Source organism: Phoenix dactylifera, chromosome 17 (genome assembly GCF_009389715.1).
Source record: "Phoenix dactylifera cultivar Barhee BC4 chromosome 17, palm_55x_up_171113_PBpolish2nd_filt_p, whole genome shotgun sequence".
NCBI lineage: Eukaryota > Viridiplantae > Streptophyta > Magnoliopsida > Arecales > Arecaceae > Phoenix > Phoenix dactylifera.
This window is the reverse complement of record NC_052408.1, coordinates 8,062,015-8,084,084: the sequence shown is the minus strand read 5'-3', so window position 1 is coordinate 8,084,084 and position 22,070 is coordinate 8,062,015. Positions and strand designations below refer to the sequence as shown.

At 37.6% G+C, this 22,070-nt stretch overlaps 3 protein-coding genes across 14 annotated transcripts; 2 read left to right on the top strand and 1 right to left on the bottom strand.

Moving 5' to 3' along the window:
• The first annotated feature begins 2,045 nt into the window (after positions 1-2,045).
• On the top strand, positions 2,046-5,578 carry LOC103712236 (protein NONRESPONDING TO OXYLIPINS 2, mitochondrial-like). 2 transcript variants are annotated; one of them, XM_008798709.4, is made up of 3 exons: positions 2,046-2,307; positions 2,392-2,513; positions 5,127-5,578. In XM_008798709.4, the coding sequence occupies exons 1-3, from the start codon at positions 2,120-2,122 to the stop codon at positions 5,144-5,146; spliced, it is 330 nt and encodes a 109-aa protein (XP_008796931.2). In that variant the 5' UTR covers positions 2,046-2,119; the 3' UTR covers positions 5,147-5,578. The 2 variants fall into 2 exon arrangements, with proteins under 2 accessions (XP_008796931.2, XP_008796932.2); XM_008798710.4 differs by lacking the exon at positions 5,127-5,578 and adding an exon at positions 3,766-4,090 and having other exon boundaries at positions 2,049-2,307.
• A 1,310-nt stretch (positions 5,579-6,888) lies between these two features.
• LOC103712238 lies at positions 6,889-14,396 on the bottom strand. Its single transcript, XM_039114861.1, has 9 exons — positions 14,037-14,396; positions 13,886-13,952; positions 13,679-13,756; positions 13,284-13,336; positions 11,100-11,183; positions 9,964-10,016; positions 9,801-9,865; positions 9,635-9,693; positions 6,889-7,391 (listed from the first exon to the last, which is right to left on the bottom strand). Exons 1-9 carry the CDS (start codon positions 14,292-14,294, stop codon positions 7,302-7,304), a joined length of 807 nt encoding a protein of 268 aa, XP_038970789.1. The 5' UTR covers positions 14,295-14,396; the 3' UTR covers positions 6,889-7,301.
• Positions 14,397-14,409: 13 nt separating this feature from the next.
• On the top strand, positions 14,410-19,388 carry LOC103712237. 11 transcript variants are annotated; one of them, XM_039114862.1, is made up of 7 exons: positions 14,410-14,502; positions 14,766-14,895; positions 14,995-15,027; positions 15,122-15,203; positions 17,176-17,236; positions 17,357-17,660; positions 19,031-19,388. In XM_039114862.1, the coding sequence occupies exons 2-6, from the start codon at positions 14,835-14,837 to the stop codon at positions 17,624-17,626; spliced, it is 507 nt and encodes a 168-aa protein (XP_038970790.1). In that variant the 5' UTR covers positions 14,410-14,502; positions 14,766-14,834; the 3' UTR covers positions 17,627-17,660; positions 19,031-19,388. The 11 variants fall into 11 exon arrangements, 5 of the variants coding, with proteins under 5 accessions (XP_038970790.1, XP_038970794.1, XP_038970792.1 ...); XM_039114863.1 differs by having other exon boundaries at positions 14,413-14,502; positions 14,756-14,895; XR_604904.4 differs by lacking the exon at positions 17,357-17,660 and having other exon boundaries at positions 17,171-17,236.
• The last annotated feature ends 2,682 nt before the right edge of the window (positions 19,389-22,070 follow it).

The following is a 22,070-nucleotide window of genomic DNA, read 5'->3' as shown; positions in this document are numbered from 1 at the left end:
TATAGCCAGAAAATCACAGTGAGGGAATCAATACAAATTAACTAGATCACTTACCTTTCCCTTAGTTGTTATCTTGCAGCAGCCCAATCTCAACCTGGGCTCCAAAGTGTCCTATTGGTTTGGTCTAGACAAAATATGGGTCAGGTAATGCCGGCCCAATTGCACCATATTCAATATCACGTGCCTTTCACGTGACAAAAGCATCGATCGCAGATACCTAGATGGAGCGTCACCACCACCCCTTCTCTCGAGATCATAAACCTCGCATTTTTCCTCCCATGGCGCCCGACCCGCTCCTCCTCGATGTCTGCCAAAACCCTAACCCTCAGCTAAACCTCTCCTATCTACTCCCCCACCCACAACTACTGCTTTATACTCGTATTAGATGTAGGTTGATATCATTGACCCCAATGGAAGGTTTTTGGCATGCATATGTGATCTTGCTGGTTAATCCAATTATATAGGTCATAGTTAAGGTGACATTCCTTGCATCGCATTTTAGGACTTGATTTTCCTATGTTTTGAAGCCGTTAGCTACCATTCCAATGCTTATCAACTGTCCTTTCTTCTTTGGCATGTTTTAAGATTGATCTCCCTCCTAAATGTATAGAGTTCATTTGTATTGGTCATTGGGTCGTGGAGGCTACCACAGAGAAGAAGCTTAAGTATTTATCTATCTTTACTTTTGTAGCTAATAATCAATTATTGCAAAATTCTTTTCTAATGTGATTTTTCCATTGTGTTATGTATTTAACTTGGTTACCTCCATCATTAGTTAGTTTTGGAGGTTTTATTGGCTGCAGATTCTCTATTATTTTTGTTTGCACTACGTGAGTCCCAAGTCATATTGGAAAGCCTCGAACTTATAAATACATGCTATATTCAGTGCTGAAATGTATTTAGTTCCATATCAACTATGCACTGGATAGACCTTGAATATTTACACAAAATTAGGAATCCAAATGTTCAAAGTCATTGTTGGGGATTGTACGTAGAGGTCGCATCGGAGATTCAAAAAGAGAACAAATGCATGTATCATCACTTGATTGGGTGGTATGCTTGTGTAATGACTTCATTTCACCTCCTTTTTTTTTTTTACTCTTTGGTAAATCGGATAATTTAAATTAAATAAGAAAAGATACATCTGTGAGAATCAGAAAAATAATATATTACAAAACTGGAAAGGAATATTAGCCATAGATGCCCACTTTTTCACCTCTTTTCTTTTGAGACAAAACTTCATTTTAGTTCTTAAAGTTTACATCTCATATTTTTGTACCATTCATTTCTTTTACTCATATCTTAGCAGTTTATTAGTTACCCATATTACACCCTTTGTTTCAGAATATCCCTAGCTGATTAAAATACTGAAGTACTTATTTATATTACTGTTTTTTTTATATCCTGAATTTATTACCTACAGATTTTACCATTAGCCTTGGCCAACTTCCTCATGACAATATGTCTTTCTCTCAAGTAAACCAGCACTTGGTTGATTTGTTATTTTAATACTTTTCTGCAAGTAAACCAACAATTACCTCTGCAAGTAAATCAATTCACTGCCCTAGTGCCCTCTGGTGACATCCTATTGTGGTTGCACCTAACTAAGCAATTGAGATCCAGGTAATAGCATTGTACATAAGTTGGTTTATTATAGAATTTATGCAGGCAACAATCTAAATCATATGTATCCAACAAACGTTTCAGCTATTAGATTGAGATCTAACAACTTTAATTAGGCTAAGCCCCTGAGAACCTCATACTCTTGATTATACTTTCCAAGAAAACAATTCAAAACTCAAGCTCCGATCGAAATTAACCTAGATGATCTCAATGTTCCAAATTGATCAAATTAAGCTTGGATTTAGACTCATAATATATCCTTAAACATGATCAAAGCCTAGGTAGGCAGGATACTTATTTATTTATTTTATTTGTTTTGAGAGAAAAGGAGGGAAGAGAAGCTCCGTAGAGAAAGTTTTATGCGGATGATCAATCTGCCGTCGAGACTGCTGACACTATGGCATTCCTGCTGCTCCGCGGAGTACCAGAACCCATACTCGAAACCCTCCGTAAACCCTAAACCGGGAGAAACCTGGGAGCTTCGTCTGCCTCCCCCATGGCTTTGGTCTCCGGCCTTCGATCCCTAAACCGTATCTCGCTCTCTTCTATGCGATCATTCGTCCCCAAATCCAAGGGAACGACGCCGTCCCCTTCCTCTGCCGCTGCAGGTGCCCGAATCGCCGCCACCAGAACCGCCGCCTCCTCCTCCCCTTCTCCAACTCGCCGTTTCCCATCGTTCTCGAGGTCCGCCCCCCATAATTAAGGTTTATTTTCTGTAAAAATGGTCTTTTTGGATAAAATATGAGATTGTTGGGTGGTTTTATGAAGGTCTCCGGTGGAACTGGGATGCTTGAATGGGTCACTCTTCCCCCTTCACAGTGCAGTGGCGGCGGCGAGGCTGACGTCGTGCCTGAGCTTGACGTCTAGGAGCTGCCGTGCTCTCTCACAGGGTACACTCTGCTTCACCTATCCTGGACCCTAGGGGTCCTATTCAATTAGTACTTTGGATGCTCTATGAGTAGCTTTGGCACTGCCTCTTTGAATTCGCGGAGAGATTGATGCTTGTTGTGGATTTGATGTAGCTTGAGCTAAAACACTTGGTTTCATAAACCTCTGAATAAGTTTGTTGAGTCCAAGCAAAATCTTAATTTGGTTAATTTGGTTGGATTGTGGGTGCCATTGTTTAAATTATGTTATTGCTATCATATTGTTAATATGAATCCAAATGATGTTATTTTTATATATGTATGTTTCATCTTTATGTGCATTCCTGGTGATCTATTGAAATTTTTGCAGTTGGATTATTCTTATGCATTTTCTTAATTTTTTAGACCATGCTCCCTTCATAGGGAATTTCTCTTCATTGATGGGAGTTTTTTCCTTTGTCTCTTGCTCTCTCTTGCCAACTACATTACTGTGTAATTTATGTCTCTCCATTGATAAGATTTAAATGTTTATTTTGTGTAATGCTAGTTGTAGTGCATGTTTGGACTCGGTGTAAGCTGATTTTGTGCTGTGGATGGTGAAAAAACATGGAACATTCAATGAGTGTATTATGGAGAAACATTTTTAATGGAAAAATAGTAAGCATATTATTTGTAAGAAATCATAAGCAACAAATAACAAATATATCTATTGTGCTATTTAAGTTGCTAAGGTGTGCATGATTTTAGCTTTGAAAAATTCTAAATGAGATGGTGGATATGCTTGATTTTATTTGTCCATCGCATAAAGATCGTGTGGTTTGAAATCAAGTCTCGACATTGTGTCTGTGCCTTACCTCCTTTTTTTTCTGAGAGAGGGGGAGAGAGAGAGAGAGGACTGTGCCTTACCTATTCATAGGACTGTTTTTCCTGGAATTTGTAAGCAATTAATAGTGACTCAATATGTGAAAGCTCAAGATAATGAATGTCGAACATTTCAGTTGGCTCTGTGAAAAGAGTAGGTCAGTTTTCTTACTTTATTTAGCTTCTTTGTTATAGTAATGTAAATCAAATCTTAACACAACATCAATATGTCTGCACATGCATGTACAGGAACCCCTGGTCTGACACCAAATATGATATGGAATTCCGATAATTTAGTTCAAGAGGGAAAACAAGTTGTAGACTACCTTCTGCTTATATAATAGACAAGAACTGCAATGTAACTGATAATATTTATAATCTTTCAAAGCCAACTTAAGGTATTTGGTTCCTGCAGGCACATAATACTAGCAGTGTTGAGAGGAACAAACCAGGCACTTGCAGACATACCAGTTATGCTTCCCAGAATCTCGAGTATGCTTTACTCTGTTAGCAGTATGGATTGATCAGCTACTCATGTGACCTGACAGTAATTAATAAAAACTGTCCATTTTATTTATAGACCAATCTATTATGAGTATGTTTTGATAAGAAAATTTATGGAGGCAAGGGCAATTTTTTGATTTGTCAAAGCAGAAGTTGCATCAGGTTTTCGGCATACAGCTGCACACCTTTTCACTCTGTTATCTAATTTTTTTTCTTTATACAGTCTGTTTCCTCTCCCTCTCTCTCTCTCTATATATACACACACACACACACACACGCAAACATGCATCTGTGTGTTTTTTGTGTTATTTCAACACAGAATTGATCTGTAGCACTGAATGTGTAGGCTGCGGTGCGTATTTGTTACTTGATGTGTCATTGCTTGAACCTGCTATTTGGATCTATTTGTATTGAAATATTTTCATAGGCTTACTCTGCATATGCTGTTACAATCTATTTTAAAATGAAGAGAAGATTCTTCTTATGTGTGGAGCTAAGAGATTTTGTTGGGTTTCAATATCCGAGTCATGGTTGAACTTTATGGTCCTTATGGTCTTATGTACAAGAGATCTGCTTATTGGCTTCAACGTGATGAGGTTAGCAATTCTGTCAGAGTTGAGTTTTGGTTAATTTGGTCAAAATCTGAGGCAGCCTGAGGTCTTAGGTGGATCAATAGAAATATATTATATTTGCAGGACGAAATGGATTATCACATTGGCTTGCTAAGGAGAGTGTTAGCGTTAAAAAGACATTGTGTCGATTGGAAAAATTATTCTGAACTTGCTTTGCTTCTTCTGGACATGATGCAGTTTCCTGCTGTCAATCCTTTATTTTCTGCTCTCTTCTTGGCTTTCTATACTATTGCTTTCCCTAATGAGGCCATTGATTTTTGTTGAATCATTAAGGGAAAAGGATAGTTGACATTCTGATTTTTGCTATTGATTACATGCTGCTGCTTTGTGTTAAAGATCTGATGAGCTGTGTCATCTTCCAGAAGGAAGAAATTCAATTGAAGGATAAGTTACATGGATGGAAAGAGATTGCATTAGTATTATCAGGAACACTAGAAAGCTGAAGCAGCTAGCTCAGTATATGGTTGATTTGGAATTCATTGCGATAAAATACAAAATATTATTATTGACTTAATCATGGAGTCACCAGACTCAGTATTGAATAACTGGATTTTAGTGCATGTTGGTACACACAGAGGGCTAGAGTGAATTTTTTAACATTCATGTATCAGAATCAAGTTAACAGATTGTCCTTTTCCAGATGGAATTGATGGTACGTGAAACATGATTCATCCTTTTGGAGTTGAAGATGGGAACGGCTGATCTGCAAACATTTTTTTCCTTGTTATAAGAATAGGGAAATTGCTTTGATAATCCTGAAGAGTGATAATCCTGAAGATAGTTTATAAACATTTCGCTGCTTTTGGAATATAACAGTGCAATTCATGTTGAATTCAACGATGAACCTTGTAATATAATTTCGATTATGTGGAAACTGATTTATTTAGGATAAAAATACCGATATATTATTATTTTAGGTAATAAATTGATGTATTAGAGTCAACTCTTGACTAGACCCCAAATTTAGCTTTTCTTTTTTCTAATGTGAGTGATGTATTCATTATATAGAGATTGGTCTCTTTGTTCCAAGGTGACACTATAAGCATGGTACCATCCTGGACATGGAAGAATTCCTAGTACCCTTCTTTAGTATTGCTGTTTATGTGCTGGATTGTGAGGTGATACTCATGTTTCCATGCGTCTTCTTTTGTATTTTATTACTCACTTCATATATATATATATATATATATATATATATCTTTTATACTTCTCGCATAATTTTGGTGATTCAGTGCGACAATAGATTGGTGCTGTGTTATGGCATTAAAAACGTCCACCTGAACACATGTTGTGGATGCATGGGATGTACTTCGACTCGAAATTATTGGCCTGAAATGGATAAAACCTCGATGCCTTCCGTAGTAATAATCGTCAAGAAAAATGATTTTGGTTCAGCTTCTGTTTTCACCAAAGTATGCATGGTCCTGCTGCCGCCCAGAACACAATTTGAGATTTGATGTATCTGAGATCAAGAGAAACACGCACCACAGGATGTCAGATTTCTAAGTCGCAGAGAATTTTGTTATATTTGAGGTGATAGCAGCAGCCAGATCATGTAAAGCAATCAGCGAAACGTGTGAACCCCACAACCGGTGATAGGAAGTCAACAGTGAGAGAGCTTTGATGACTCATGATAACCTGATCCCCTGTCATTCTATTTTGCCAGTGGAGTAGGGCCCTTCGCACCAGTGCGTGTTTCCTTGCTGCTGTTCTCATTCCACGCACAACGTCGGACATCTTGCAAAAGCCTGTCATCCATGAACCAGTAGCTTAAGAGATGCAGTACGCCTTCTAAAGACCAATCCATTCTTGGTTGATGTCATACAAGTAGCCCTGTTCATAGGCCGGAGAGGGGTCCTACTCGCTCTCAGGGCGGATTCAATTGAACTCTAGGTTGCCCATCTCGATCGATTTCTCATAGGTGGTGGTGTGAGGCTACCGCCGGTGGCGGAATGGCCGGAGCTTTTTTTGGCTGCTGCTTCATAAAGATCGAAGTACTCGGGCCTAGGAATTTCCCATCTTATGGTGAAAAAAAATGTAATGCTCGAATTCTTTTTTTCTCAAGGTATATGGTGCCACCAAAATTCCAACCCTGGACCTCTTCCATGAGAAAGCCCTTGGAACAAAAAGGGGCAGCAGCCAGTCAAGCTAAGATCATGCTCAAATTCAACAGGAATCTTTTGGTGCAGTGCTTGTGTCAAAGGAGTTATACAGCAGCAGTGTGCTACAAGTCTAGAAATGATCCAAATAAATAAAGTGTAGTAGAACAATGCACACCTCTGCCAACGTAACAACAGATGCTGAAATTTTAAGCTTCATCAGTGGCTGCTGCTTTGGCTCCTTCTCCCCAGAAAAAAGAGGAGGAAGAGGGGGGAGAGAGAGATTGTAACAGGAGCTGGCTCTTGGACTGAAATCAGCTTGTCATGCTGTTTTATCAAATTAAATATATGGATATATTGCGTCCTGGATGTAACGGACATGCCAATAAAAGAGGCTGCCAGTTTCCAGGTCCTTGGAAACGTCGAAGACAGGTTGATGAAATCATTTATTATGCTGGAAGCAAAAGAAAAGTAAAAATAACTCATCAAATAGATACTGTCACCACAGCCGTAGCAAGTAGAAATTGGGTACTTATGGGCTCTGCAAGATTATGAGCAGAGAAGCTACAAGAAAATGAGATTTTTTACTATTTCCCTGGTGGCAGGGAAACATTTCTTCATCCGTTTGCTCCAGCAGTATAAGCCGCAGCACTATATATCAAAAGTCAAAACCTCTTTATGTGAAAAATGACCTTAAGAAATCCATCAGTGGACCATCACATTGGTATTCCATAATTGATAATCTTTGACAGGGCACCATTGAGAGCTTTTTTCTCTTTCTTGACCTGAGAGGCAAGGGCAGAAACCTGAAAGCAGCACCATCAACACATTATTAGAATGAAGCGAGACAAATCAACTCTTTGATTTCATACAAGGTTGGTTTACAGGCATTCAACTCGATGGTGCAATGTCCAGCCTATTCAGAGATGCGTGTAGATTGCTTAGTCACACCTCCTGTGGAAAAAGCTTGGGGATACCATTATGCGCACCCAAAAACTTCCTTGTTCGCTGATATTCGCACGGTAATTCAATGTTCAGCTACTATCATACAATTTCGAGGAGTTACACCTGCACCATGTGGCAGGAGAACTTTCTGCATGCGCATAACTGGGGCACCTAGAATTACTCCTCTGGAAATATAGTGAATTAGGAGCCCAACAGATCCGTGGTTTCATTTAATAAATCATGTGGCTAGTCGATGCAGGCAAGCAACAAGTGACAATGGCTGCCAACCATGACCTGGTGCACGACCAATCTGATTTGGATATTTTTGTCCATGAATCAATTCTATCTAGAGTCAAAATTAGGTCTACTTAAATAACAGGTTAGGAATGCATATCTGATCCAATCTGATCACCAAATGCTCCAATCCAACCTAATTTACTCATTCCCACTTCAACCACTTCCACAACCTCAACCTATGCATGCTAAATTTTGTGCATGACAGACACAAGGTAGTTCCATCTCCTAAATTTATGAATCAAATATTTTGTGCAAATCAATCTTCTCCCCTCCCCCATATGCCACACTATAAATCCCGAATAGACTGGGGTCAAGGGACAACAAAACACAAATGTCGCACATATATGTTCACCTTCCCACGATGGCAACCCCTAACCATGACAGTCCATTTAGAAGATAGATTAATCCAGATGCAACCCATCCAGCATCTTTCACTCCACAACCCCATGTAATCCAGTGATTTAAACTAGCAAAAAGCAAGGAGTGGGATTTCATGACTATTAGAATTTGGCTTGAGAATTTTTAAATAGAGATGTTTGCAGAAAAATGTTAGACATCCACTGTTCTTCATGCGCCTATCCAAAAGATACTGCTATAGGTTAATATGCCACAGTTCCAGTACAGTTTCTGTTGTCCTAGTATAAAGTATGCAGTCTGCATCCAAAACCCTCATGTCAACAAGAATGGCTCAATGATAAGAGTTTGCACAGGTAAATGCTCAGATCTTAAGGTTGGTATGCTTAAAACCATAATGGCTAGTAATATTTTCCACACAATAGGAAGTCAACAATTATTTTCCACATAACAGGAAGTTTGCCAATATTGAACCAAACTGTTAATCAGCATATTAGCAATAACCTTTTCAAGTCTGTCAACAATAATAGTTCTCAGGGTAAAGGTCGTGTAGGTAGGTTGCTTTCCAGCTAAACCCAGAAACCTGATGAAAATCTTACCGCCCATGTTGAAAAGAGTGCTCTTCCAGAGGTTAACTTATTGTTGAATGACCAACTCAAAATAGCTTATGAATAAATCTCGATAGTCACAGCTCAAAAGATCAATTTCTCAGCATATTGTAGATGCGTCATTCAGGCAACTCTTATGCTCTGGTCCAATAGGAAGGTCCCCTTTAAATGTTTTCAGAATTCTTCTAAGCATACACTTATTCAAGCCTCCATTCCAAAAAAGAAAAAAAATATATTCCACTACACAATTGGTATATGCATCAGTACATCCTATGATCCATATATTGCCTTTTATTGAGGAGTGAGAAAATAGATCTATTAGCTATTTAGCTACACACCAATGGAAATGAGAACAAACTTAGATACTCAAAATTCTAGAAACACAAAAGCGTCAAGAGCAATAATTACCTCATTTGCATGTGTGACATAGCTAGCAATTTGGTTCTATAGCTTATTCTTTGTTCCTTAGAAATGAATGCACTTTCTTGTATTAGAATTTGTTTTCCACCCTCTTTTGCTAATCCCTTCAATGTCTAGATGATCCTAAGGATTCTCTTCCTACTAGAACCTCTCATCGAAATTCAAGTATTCATAACCAATTTGAAGAGCATAGGCTTCAGGTTGAACTTCTTGAAAAATTAATGCATCAGTATATGCTACAAGAGGCCAAACCCATGTTATTTGGGTAAAAATTAAAGTTTTAGATTAAGACAGATGTGAAACCTCAGATGACAAGTGGACAATTCAAAGTTATCTGTGCTAATCATATAGAAACGGCAGTGTAAAAATGGTATTGAAAGAACAAGCATTTAAGGAGCAAATAAAGTTTATAGCAAGAAACTAACCTCTGATCGGTACCGAGATGCTTCTCCTATGGGAAGTTCATTAATGACATCTTTTAGATCTGACAAGACAAAACCAACTTCAATTAAAACATTAAAAAGAACAACCATCTCTATGTTAGTCCAATTTGTCTATTATTCTAACTTGAAGATATCAATTCCTGCATACCTGATGCTTTTCTCTCAATCTTGTTGACATAACGTAATTCATTTCGAATTCCACGACCTTCTTCTCTGCAATTAACATTCCTAGTTGTTAACCCAGAAAAAAAAAAAGTGGCAGGCAAAAAACAGGAAGAATGAAATGTTTGAAGAAGAGGAAGATGACAAACATAAGCTTCATCCTTCCTTCTCTCATTTCCTGTTCTGCTTTTAAAGCCCTTTCCTGGAATACAAGGTACAGAATGTTATAGGCTAGCAATCAAATTTTTTTTAACCTAAATATTGAGAAAAATGAAGGAAATACAACTATCCAAGAAAGAATACTTTCATTGTCTATATGCCTATAGTTATTGGCGAATGAAATAAACTTGTACATGATAATGATCTTGGCTATTTCAAGATCTGGAAGACTACCTGAGAAAATTTACTTTATAATGGAAGAGCCATATAAGCATAGATTATTAATTTATTGGTATTAAAGTTTATGTAACTGTTGTGTCTATCTGTGTATCTTTAAAATTTTCAAACTTGTCAGACCAGCCCAAAAAAAGGGGGAAAAATTCAGACCAGTTTAATCCACACCAATTATGATTTGTCATCTTAAAGCGACGAGGTACCAAAAGTATAATTACTCAAAGACAAAGAGACACACAAAACAATCTGTCAAAAAAAAAAAAAAAAGAACTTCTATTCAACAGAAGTCACTTAACATATTCTTTTTATGGCAGAGTGCCGAGAATCAACAAATCCAAGAATTCTCTATATGCAGAGCTACTAAAGGTTAAAAGAATGCCATGAATATTCATGCTGAAGTATAAGCATTTCTGAGAAAATATCTAACCACAAAGGACATCTATCAAAGAGAAAAAAGGTCAGATATAGTAAAGAGATCCACCTAATGCCTTAAAAGATCACTTTCATTAAACAATTTTCACATCATGTTATCATCTTATTGGTGCCAAGAATCTACAGATGCACATAATGAACTATATGGTGAACCATCAACAAAATATTAGGTAGAAAATCTAATGTCAGTTCAATGCAACCAAGGTTCGAAATATCAAGTATTAAACCCATATAGACCACAGATGGTATGGTAAACATGCCATATTGAAAAATAATAAGTGACATGATTTGACATGGCTAACACACCCTGGTTGCATCTTATTTTTGCCTCTTTTTTTATTTAAATTTTTGATATAAACAGCATTACCATTTTCAGTCAACCTAAAAGCAAAATAAGACTATAAATACTTATTGGATGACAGACTAAATCATTTATACACCTCTAAAAGCAAAGTATTACCTCTAATTTTTTGCTTTCATTCTTCACGAGATTGACTGATTGCCGCAACTCATTTACATTGGCTTGAGCATCAGAAAGCAAAGACTGTAGACAAAGAAACAGTACAGCCCAATGTGTCATATCAAATTATGTTCCATTTATAGATGTTCAAACCAAAATTAAATTTTACACAATGAAGCACATAACATTCTTTGAACATTCAAACTACATAAAAATAAGCATTATGTACATTCTATGAAACTAAAACCTGAAAAAGCCAGCACTTTTCCAGAAATGAAGAACTCATTTATTCAAAAAAAAATTGTGAGCAGAGGAAGAATTCTTCTTGCAGTATCCCAAAGAACAAGAAGAAACAATTTTCCAACTCAGTGGTGATCAAGACAAAGAACTACAATTGCTTGGTCTGCTCATGAAATTTCATGCTGCAAACATTCTGAAAAATGCATTGGTTGCTTTTGTGTAATATCTTAGGTACATATAGATTAGAGGTAGTGAATAATGAAGCAGATATATCTTGAGAGACATATTGAAATGGTGTGGCATTCAACTCCTTCACTGGAGTACAAAGTGCAACAGAGTTAATTGATCTTCCAGGGATGATTTTTTCTAAAGCAAGGTCAATATTAATTATTGACATTATTAGTACAATTTTTAGCTTTGTCCAGTAGGAAAACAAAAAATAAAACAAGAAATAAAAATTGCATTACCTAACATATATGTTAATAGAAAGCTACAAGATCTGCATGGGACTGAAGTCATGATCCAAGAAAGTCTCAAGATTCCAAAGGCAACTGCTCAAGCCTCAGGTTGAAAGAAATAAACTAAAACAGAAAAGAGAAAATATATATAGATGGGAAAGAAGACCAGCTAGTTTCATCAATGTCATCAAGACAGATATTACAACTTCTACTATTAGTAATTGGATTCTAAATACATCATCAAAAAATTTGATGCCTATAGGTTAAGGGATCAAAACAGCCCATAGAAAGAAAGGAACAAGGCAGATATGGTTTGCCCAATCTAGAAAGCTGGCACATAATATAATTGAAATTAAAACCACTTAAAAAACATTTTAAATACCTATGGGATGCCAAGGCATCCCATCATCTAGAGTGTTGGCATGGGACAAGTCGGGAAATGGACTAGGATGAGACAGGACATCCACGGTCCTAGGCGTCGGTACGTAGGGTTTCACAATCCATAAAAAACTGGAACGATTCCATCCCACACCATTTAAAACCTTTCTCCAAAATTTGAAGTAGTTAATTCAACATCTAAGACAATAAGGAGGTAAACTAGATAGGATAGCATTAGACATAGCAAACAGATGATGAGAACCTGACTTACTACAAAAATTCTATCTTCAACTTTTCCATGAGTGAAGCTTATTCTATTGAATATTAAAGGGAGATCTAAGTTAAGGCTTCTAAAGAATCAACTTATGAAAATGAAAAAAAGAAAAAAGAAAGTAAAAAGAGCAACGGTCTTGTTTTAGCTTCCACTTCAAAAAGACATACTCAACTTGTTGTTCAACATCCTCATTAACTCCAAATTATTAATAAATATTAAAAAAATCCTACAAAAAAATGACGTAGGCTTTGTGAAAGTAGACAAATTCTTAGCTACCAAAAGCGAGTGTCGGTGCAAGAAAGGATTCAATTGCAAGTACACAGAAGCAGATCTCTTAAAAAAATGAATAAGACACATCTAGGAAGCAGGTTCAGCATGAGCTTTGGGAGAGATTCGGAAGCAAGTCCACCACCCTATGTGAAAGACTTGTGCTCCTAAGGTCAAAATTTTCATTCATCATATCATCACTTAATCATTAAGAGAAACCCAAAAAAATAATCAAGCCATCCCCACTTCGATAATTACACAAGTAGAGCTACTACTATCTTTCTAACTTAAGTAATAAGTCAACTTTGATAGGTTTATGATTGCTTGAGACGAAATACGGAATCAGCAACTGTACCTATCTGTGTTGTTCATGTAATTTCTGCACACAACTTTTTTCCAACCTTTTCTCTCAAAATTTGAGACCCAGTAACTTAAGGAGTCATATTATGAAAGAAACAAAGTTTACCAACTAATAGTTAGAATCTTACACTAGCCTATGCAAAAATAAAGTACTATACAGCAAAAATGATAATGTGGAAAACAGAAGGAGGAAATTCTCATGCCCACCTCATTACTTACGAAAATACGCCTCACATTCCAGATCAGAAAGCGCCTTGGTCCTACATATTGAAAGAATAAATACCATTAGATTTTACAGTTCGCATCATTACTCTAAAAGAAAAGTCAAGAGTGATGCTAGACCACTCTCAATAAAGAAAAACTTTTTTTTGTGTGTGTGTGTGTGTTTTTTTTTTTTTTTTTTTTTTTTGGGGGGGGGGGGGGGGGGGGCACTACTAGGTTATATACTCTCAGACTTATTAATTCGGAGAGATTATTAGCCTTAACATTCAACATTTAAAGTTCAAATCTACTAATCCCATCTATATTGTCTTGAAAACCGCAGCCACAAAATAAAAAGTGCAAATTAAATTGAAAAATAACAAAAAAGAAAAGGAAACTACTTTTAAACAGGACCAGCCCTGCTGTTCCAGCAATTCCAAGAGAGAGGTTCGGATGTGATGATGCAACAATAACGCCCTCTGCGAACAATTCGATATAGAACTATATAAGTTTCCCAAAAAATGGAAAAAAAAATACAATAGAAACAAAAATAGATGCCAAAAGAAAGAAAAGAAACATAAACAATGAGATCGACAACAAAATTAAACCTTTAATCTTCCCAAAGACCAACTCTTCGCCAACAGCGTACTGGCCCTGAACCCATTCCATCATGCCCTAAATCATCCGTAAAAATAAGTGAGAATATGCTGGAATTAAAGAGTAAACGAACACCTCAATAGTAAGAATTCTGGGACGTACTCTGGCTTCCTGGAGACTTGATTTGGAGGCGGAGACGGCGTGGACGAGCCTGGACTTGGCGGCCCGGAGGGTGGCATCGGTGGCGTCGCCGAGGGTTTTCTTGACATCTAACGCCTGCCGAACAGCGTACTCCACCCATCGAGTCACCTCCCCCGCACCTACGTCCCCGGCCGCCGCCGCCTCCGGCCGCGCCACCACGCTCTCCGAGCTGCTTTCGGACTCCGTCGCTGCCGCCATGGTTTCGTATCGTGGTGACATCGCGAGAGGCTGCCGCGGTTATGAAGTAAAATTGTTCGAGGTCCGGTTCGGCGTCCGGTCCTCGTGACCGAACCGGACCGGCTCGCCGACTTTATAAATTCTCAGACTCTACCTCTGCCGAGTGTCGAGCAGGAAGGGAAAGCGCCATTCCGCGAGACCAAGGCGAAACTCCGGCCATCCGCTTCTACACCGTTTGCGACGAGTCCAGGTGGAAAATTCCCATAACCCTAACTGTTGCTCTCTCTTTTTTTCTATGAAAATTATAGGCATAGATTTCTTTTTTTTTTCAATTCTTCTGCTTCTTGGATGGAGTTTTTCTCTCTATATATATTTGATTCTAAAGATAATATTTTTGTGATACTAGATCTCATTTCTTTATTTTTATAGATGTTATAACCTATTGTTTTGAATCTTTTATTGCTACCATTTTGATGGCCAATGGAATAATCTGGCTTCTATAGAGCTCTGCAGATATCTAATAGTGAGAAACGTGCCGGCATTAGGATGCAGCGAAAGAGCTGTCGAAGTTGTTAGGATCATATGGAGATATTGAAGCGGAAGTTGTGTTTTCCAATTTCTTCCTTTTGCTGTGTAATCCTTGGTAGAGGAACCTTTCTTGATGTCTCATAATTTAACAAATTGAGGAGGAAAAGAGCTTCTTATAGTCTTATACTTATAGTCTTATACTGATGTTAAATAGGTTTTGGTGCTTTGTTGTATGACGAGTTTAGCTGTAAGTTTGCATGTTTTACCTTGGAATATATGGATAATCATCATTTACTTTTACCCTTTGTCCTTAATTTCCTTATTTATTTTGTATTTTGCAGGTGTAAACCTATGGATGCAGAAGACTGTGAACCTTTTACTGATGTTTATTGGATTAAAATTTTCACAGGCCAGCAATGCTAGGTGATTAGTTCGATATACTTATTTCTAAAATTTTATTAGCTTACTTGCCAAATCTATGATGTGGTGTTGCAGGGTGGAACATGGGGTTCAAGAATTCCGTTTAGGTATCAATATCAATCTAAGATTGAAGAGAAATAGTTCAATATTTTCTTTTGAATTTAGTACTGCTAGCTTGAAACTAATTTAGAGTAATCGAATTTATTAGAATTTTAAAAAAAAGGTAAAATAACAGAAGTTGTAAAAATAAATTAAAGTACCATATAATGTTTAATCATGTTGTTTCAGACTTTCAGTTCAAAACTATTTTCGAAGTTCCAAAACTTAAATACAAAATGGTTCTATAAAAGAGAAGAATAGAAAGAAAGACCAAACCAAAAATAGAGTTCATTTTAGAGTGTACTTTATTGTTTGGTAGAATTTGAAGGATAAATTCTTGTCAAGCTCTTGAAATCCTGGACTTTGATATCTCTAGTATTGAAATTTAAGGGCCCGTATTGTTTCCATTTTCTGTTTTTGTTTTCACAAATCTAAGAAGAAAATTGTGGTAGACAAAATGAATATGTAAGATGAAACCTTTTGTTTTCTATAATTTTTGTAGAATCTTTAGAACTTTTGGCAGCGAAGAGTTGTTACCTTCAAAAAAGTGAAAATAAAAGAAAGGAATGCCAGGAATTTGTACCAATGCTATCTCCGATGTCAATGTCCATGTTTTATTTCATTAATTTGTATGGAAACAAAAACACTAAATCAACAAGCATACCAAACTGGTCCTAACCCCTAAGAAATCCACAATTTATTGATACGTTTTTGATATAGTGAAAATGAATATATTGTGATTTTTTTCTAAGTTTGCATATTAAATTAATTCCCAAATTATGGAGATTTCCTGAACGCAAACAAGAATTTGCTTATTTGTATACATCCAAGTGCTAATATAAGGATAATAGTTGAAAAATCTTCTTCTTTGATCTGGCTTTTTCAGCCAGTGGCTGAACCTGGCCTCCTAGGAATTGTAAAACACTCATGGCCTACACTAGAGGGCAAGAAGGTGGAAGTTATGACAGAAAGTGTCGGATTCTTGGCTATGGCTAGTTAGCAGGCAGGAATTCTACATAAGTTTAGAAAAGCTCCATGAGAGAGAGAGTGTGTGTTGTGTTAGCAGAACATATATAAGGCCTTTTTTCCTGCTCAAATGGGGTTGGGTATGTACAGGAACTCAAGGTTGAAAAGTTTTCTTCTTTTATCTGGCTTTCTCAGCCAGTGGCTGAACCTGGCCTCTTAGGAATTGTAAAACATTCATTGCATACACTAGTAAGCATGAAAGTGGAAGTTGTTGTAAAGCAGAAAGTGCTGGATTCTTGGCTAAGCTCCATGAGAGAGAGATGGAAATGAAACTATGCAGTATGCACTAATGAATGCAGAGTACATAAAAATGACACAGGTACTAACTCTAACCTATTGCTCACTCCCTCACTCCACTGCACATTACCACTAGGTGTGGTCTCTAATTCCCTTATTCCATTCATTGTTTATGTGTTTGAACATGTTTACAAACATAGGGGTATACCTACATGCATACAGGTGCAATACATAAATACATTCATATATATGTGTGGATATGAATATTCTTTTCCTACACCACATTCTTTTAAGTCTACTATAAATTTCTTTTCCCATGCTTCCTATACATGTCCTATCAAACTCTTAAAGGAAATAAATTCAGTCAAATTTTATTGTTAAGATTTAAAGTTTCTCCTTTCTATATAATCTCTATTTTCTGCATTAGGGGAAATTTTATGACTTCATCTCCACTTTGGTTTAACTCTCCTATAGAAGGCTGATCGACAATGTGACAACTAAACAATTGGATAAACAAGCTTAAATACAAATGGATTTTTAAAAAATCAAATACAAATATAGAATGTACTACTAAACTATTTTAATAAATTTCTTCTTGAATCTTGAAGAAAAGGAGGGATAGGATCAACGGAAGGATAAAGACTCTCCAGAAGCTGGTTCCCAACTCAAGCAAGGTATGTGAACGCCACATTCCTCTCTTGCTCATGTCATCCTAACCAACCCACCACAGTGACAACAAGCTTATTGCAGCCATTAAATCTTCTTTTCCTTTTTTTCATTCCCATGTGTTGTAGAATGATAAAGTGCCAATCCTTGACGAGGCAATCGAATACTTGAATGTGCAACATGCCACGAATGATGATGACCATGAACATGCTGCAGCTTCAGACGTCTATGATGGCTCCACTGGGCATAGGGAAGATGGACCTGAACTCAGTTGGAAGGCCTGGGCACACTGGAATAACTCCAATCATCCCATCCTCTGCCCTTCTCCCTCCTGCAGAGAGACCTTTGGAAGCCTCAACCAGCAGAATGGCATGATCCACTGCCACTGCATGGGCTGATCCTTTCTTTCCTTTTCCTGCTTGTCCTCAACAGGTACTGCATCTGTCACTATGTTCACATGCCAGCTAATATCGGCAATTTCTTTTTAAAAATATACTATGGGGAAACGTTTCCTGCCCAACGTAAGACTTAGAAGTATATTTAGTTGCGGCAAAAGTTAATATGAAGTAAATGGATTAATTAGTTACTCCTAGCTCTCTTATCTCCCAAATAAACCGTTCCACCGTGTAGGGTGGAATGGTTAGGCATACATCTTGTTAAGGGTTAGTTTGGTATCACTGTTGTTTTTGGATTTGTTTCTATACAAATTAGTGAAATATTAATGTTGAGGATGAAATTTGCTAAAAACTTCTGTCGTCCTCTGCCTTTACTCATTTTTCAAAGCAGTAAATATAGTCTCTAAAGAGTTTATACACAATTTGGAAAAAAAATGTAAGGGTTTCATTGTAAATGGATGTTTAATCTAGTTCAATTTTCTCCTTGGGTTCTTAGAAAACAGAAAATCGAAAACAAGCATCAAATGGGCAAATTGTATGTTTTGCTTTCAAAATAAGATGGTTGTAGAACAGCACGCTACTCAGTATAGATCAAACATGCCGGCCCAGGATCTAGAACAAATACCAAAAAAAACACAAGAAAAAGATGCTGGAAAGAGTAAAAAAAGATTATTCAAGAAAAGCATTATAAGCTAAAACCCATACTTAGACTTTTGTTCTCAAAAAAAAAACAAGGACCCCTCTCCCTCTATGTGGGGTCTCAACTAAAGACACCTCTCTCTCTCACACGCAAGGATATCGCGCGCTCATGAAGAAAAAGAGATGCCAGCACCCAAATTTGAAAACTATAAGAAAACCAACACCCACTAAGAGACAAGATTTTGTATATTTTGTCTAAGGCTCAATCTAAGTTAATGTAGACCAGCACATAAAAACAAAAATTCCATGCCTTCTTGATGACTCCAACAATGGTTACTTTTCTATGTTTAGTAGGTTAAAGTGATATAAATGGATTATAATGGCATCTAACAATTTAACCCTCCTTTAGCCCACAACCAAATATAAAAACCGACCTTACCGGGCATGGTTTTTCTGAGATTTTTTAGTCTATGTGAAAGCATTTTAGAGACGATTTTGATTTGATATATACATGAAGCTTGGAAAATTTTGGAGGCTAAATCAGTGGAGATTTCATTATTTTTTCTGAAAAAAAAACTAAATCAGAAATTTACATACAGGTTAATGTTTCTCCGCAGTTTTATGTGATTTCTCAGTGTAATTTCACATGCGCCCTGCATGTTTTAGCATTTAATTTTCCACTTTTTCATTTTCATGCCTCCGACTTATATTTTGTTTTCAACATACTTTTCTTATGATTGCAACTACATTATTTATCATTCATTGCAGCAACCGAAGTGCATGGAAGTCTAGAATAACATGGCTACCTTGTACCACAAGCTATTCCAGTTGAACCCTCCAGCCAATCGCAGGACTTAAATGAGACTATTTTTCTTCTTTCATGTCATGTGCTTGCTGCTGTACAGACTTCCTACATCGTGTAGTTTACATGGATTCTCGTTGTAATTTTGAATGTTACATGTACTTGAATATTTTTCCATGTTGAAATTCTGTGGAAAAAATGGGGAACAAAGAAAGGAAAAAAGAAAAAGGACATTCTATATGGGAGGATTGACACAAATCACTCAAGCTGATATTTGCTCCCTCATGAGATTTGGAATTGATTCTTTACCGCAAAAAAAAAAAAGAACAAGATTACAGAAAGGAAGAAAATTAAAGTAGGACCAAGAAACAATGAATTGGATTGATTCTGGTCTGTAATCAGCATCGAAGGAGATTAAAGAGTCTGCATTAGAAGGCGATGGACCTTCTGTTCGTTTGGAAGAGCAGAGATTACTCTGCAGTTGAAAACAATGTAGGCCTTTAAATGGAACTGTTCCTCTTGAAGACTTCTTCTGAACAAACAGTATTATTTCTTTGCATCCTCAAGTTGCCGGCATAGGGCTAGTGCGAGCTGGTCCTAAGCTTTTTAATAATTGGCTCGATTCCTTCGCGTCTACACCACGCCCAAAGACAGTGTGATGAAGGTTGCCAGTCTTTGAAGTTAAAATAACTTTCTCAGTGACATTCCAAATGCTCCTCGGGTATGTGCACCATGGAAACAAATGAGTGAGTGGTTTCTTCTTGAGGTGCTCCCTGTGGCTGTTAACCGTCCATCCTTTTTTGTTCAGAATCTCATAGTCTGCAGTCCATTTCTCAGAGTGAACCACATGAAGACCTTGATCTTCTCTGGAGCTGCAGCTTTCAATGGTGATTTGAATTAGGGACTGAAGAGACCTCCAAAAAGTCTCCCTCTCCTTCCATGCACCAACTCTCTACGAACCTCCGTACTCTACAAGCATTCGACATGCATGGTATTGGTATATTCTATGGATGGTGTATTGGGTTATCGAAACAGCGTGTTAGCCATCAGGCAGGATCCTCTATGAATCGTCCATCTTCTGATGGTAGCCATCGGGGGTTGCACGGCACTCTACAGGATCCATGCTTTTTAGCTATTGCTTGGCCTGATTTGTTTTAATAAATGTAAGTAGCTAGCTGGTTTTCTTCCATCCACATTGATTCAAGCCAGTTTTTTATTATAGATAAGAGATCAAAGTCTTCCACTATGTTATAGCTTAGCTTGGCAGATCTGATCTACTTTAGGTTTTGATTTTTGATGAAACTCCCCAATCAAATCATCATGGACTCTTGACCTTGGCTGCGTAGCTATCGCCAATATAAGTTCTAGCATGTATTTTAGGAGGCCATGAAAAGAGGAGATTATGACAGAGAGACTAAGATATACTAACAAAACTAGCTATGTCATCATATACAATCACGACCGTTCATGCGGCTCAGGCTGTGCCTGATCGCACGTTCAGCTCAACGCATGGCCTTGATTGTGCGGGTCAATCATAGAAAATAAAACACTGCAAGCAAAAAAAAATCACAACCATGTCGATCAACATGATGTTACCTACATCAGCAGGCAAAGAAATTGAACTTTAAAAAAAAAAGATGAATTGAATTAAAAATGTTTATCATACTCTTCAAACTAGCGAACAAAGGGAGTGGTTCTAGGACCTTGCTTCCATCTCTCAGGTATTACATTCAAAATAGTCCCCTCTAAAGGGACTCAGAGGTTGACTTCGAAGGATATCTTAAAGACGAAGAAACCGATGGAAGGGCAAGTTATGTCATCAAGAACCATCCAGGAGAGAATTGTCTAAGGCCCGCATCCTTGGCAGTTTCTAGGGGAGGCTTATATGCAAGTGAGAAAATTTTATCAAGATCTGGATTGAAGGTGATAGAGAAAATATTGGATATCTTGACCTCGGTTTGAACCAAACCCCTTGATTTAGGTCTGAACCGAGGTGAACAACCTCGGTGAAAACGGAGGTGCCATTCTACTTGAGGCCATAAAGACTAGCAGTTATGACGGCACTGTAGTTAATGCATGATCGGCGTGATTGCCACCACGTGCTGCCGCACGGGATGATTACCACGTTATTAATATACAGCCTGCTGTTATCATCCAACTAAGGCACGTCGCACCAAATCAAGTTACGGATTCATATTCTACCCTATGTAAAGGAGTAGCCCGAGGTTCCTTAGGCATGCTCATTTGAAGACTTCTCTTTACAATTTTTTTTTCTCTTCCACACTATTGCTCTAGTATTCTGACTAAAGCATCGGAGAGTCTCTCGCCGAAAACTTTCTGACAAGTGGACTTCTTGTAGGTTGGCATCGGCGGCGACCAATTTTTACTCACCTCAGTCTCACCCGACCTTGCATCTCTTCGGTTTCTACCGATCTCAGAGCACGCCAAGTAGCTAGCGACCTCGGCTCAGAATTTAGCGGCAACAGAGGGGTGACCATGCGATAGTAACTTGAATAAAGAGCATTATCTTCCCGTCACATATCTTTCTTTTTTTGGGTAAACCAGATTTCTTAAACCAATCTAGATAAACACATCCGTGAGCATCAGAAAATAAAATAACAATATGTTTATAATATCTTCTCATCCCATATGTTTACAATACCTTATGTGAGTAGTAGGAGTCGGTCTGCTAATGGATCCCCTTCTTTAGCCAAGTTGAGCAATATGCCTAGTAAAAGGCCATCTCAAATATGTAAAACTTGAATCTTTGGTTTCTCGAACTAGCCTCGTATAAAGATCCCAAGAAACTTAGAAATATTGAACCTGGATTATATACATAGCACAAAGATCATCTCTTATCATCCATCCAATAAGCCAAACGGAGTCCTCCATAAGCTCTCCACAGCTTCCCTTAAGCAACACCAGTAAGTCTAGGCCTATGAATGCACTTTGATATCCTGCCTTGGGCACATACATCGGTTTCGAAACAAGGTGAGTCAAATGTGG

What these genes read in the sequence shown, in the direction of transcription:
- LOC103712236 (XM_008798709.4), top strand. Translation starts at nt 2,120, where the DNA reads ATGGCTTTGGTCTCCGGCCTTCGATCCCTAAACCGTATCTCGCTCTCT. An exon ending in CGTTTCCCATCGTTCTCGAG is followed by an intron (nt 2,308 to 2,391) that starts GTCCGCCCCCCA and finishes GGTTTTATGAAG; the next exon opens with GTCTCCGGTGGAACTGGGAT. An exon ending in CTGCCGTGCTCTCTCACAGG is followed by an intron (nt 2,514 to 5,126) that starts GTACACTCTGCT and finishes GTCCTTTTCCAG; the next exon opens with ATGGAATTGATGGTACGTGA.
- LOC103712237 (XM_039114862.1), top strand. Translation starts at nt 14,835, where the DNA reads ATGGAGATATTGAAGCGGAAGTTGTGTTTTCCAATTTCTTCCTTTTGC. An exon ending in CTTTTGCTGTGTAATCCTTG is followed by an intron (nt 14,896 to 14,994) that starts GTAGAGGAACCT and finishes GATGTTAAATAG; the next exon opens with GTTTTGGTGCTTTGTTGTAT. An exon ending in GTTGTATGACGAGTTTAGCT is followed by an intron (nt 15,028 to 15,121) that starts GTAAGTTTGCAT and finishes TGTATTTTGCAG; the next exon opens with GTGTAAACCTATGGATGCAG.
- LOC103712238 (XM_039114861.1), bottom strand. Translation starts at nt 14,294, where the DNA reads ATGTCACCACGATACGAAACCATGGCGGCAGCGACGGAGTCCGAAAGC. An exon ending in ATGAAAGCAAAAAATTAGAG is followed by an intron (nt 10,017 to 11,099) that starts GTAATACTTTGC and finishes CTTGTATTCCAG; the next exon opens with GAAAGGGCTTTAAAAGCAGA. An exon ending in CATCTCGGTACCGATCAGAG is followed by an intron (nt 7,392 to 9,634) that starts GTTAGTTTCTTG and finishes TGCTGCTTTCAG; the next exon opens with GTTTCTGCCCTTGCCTCTCA.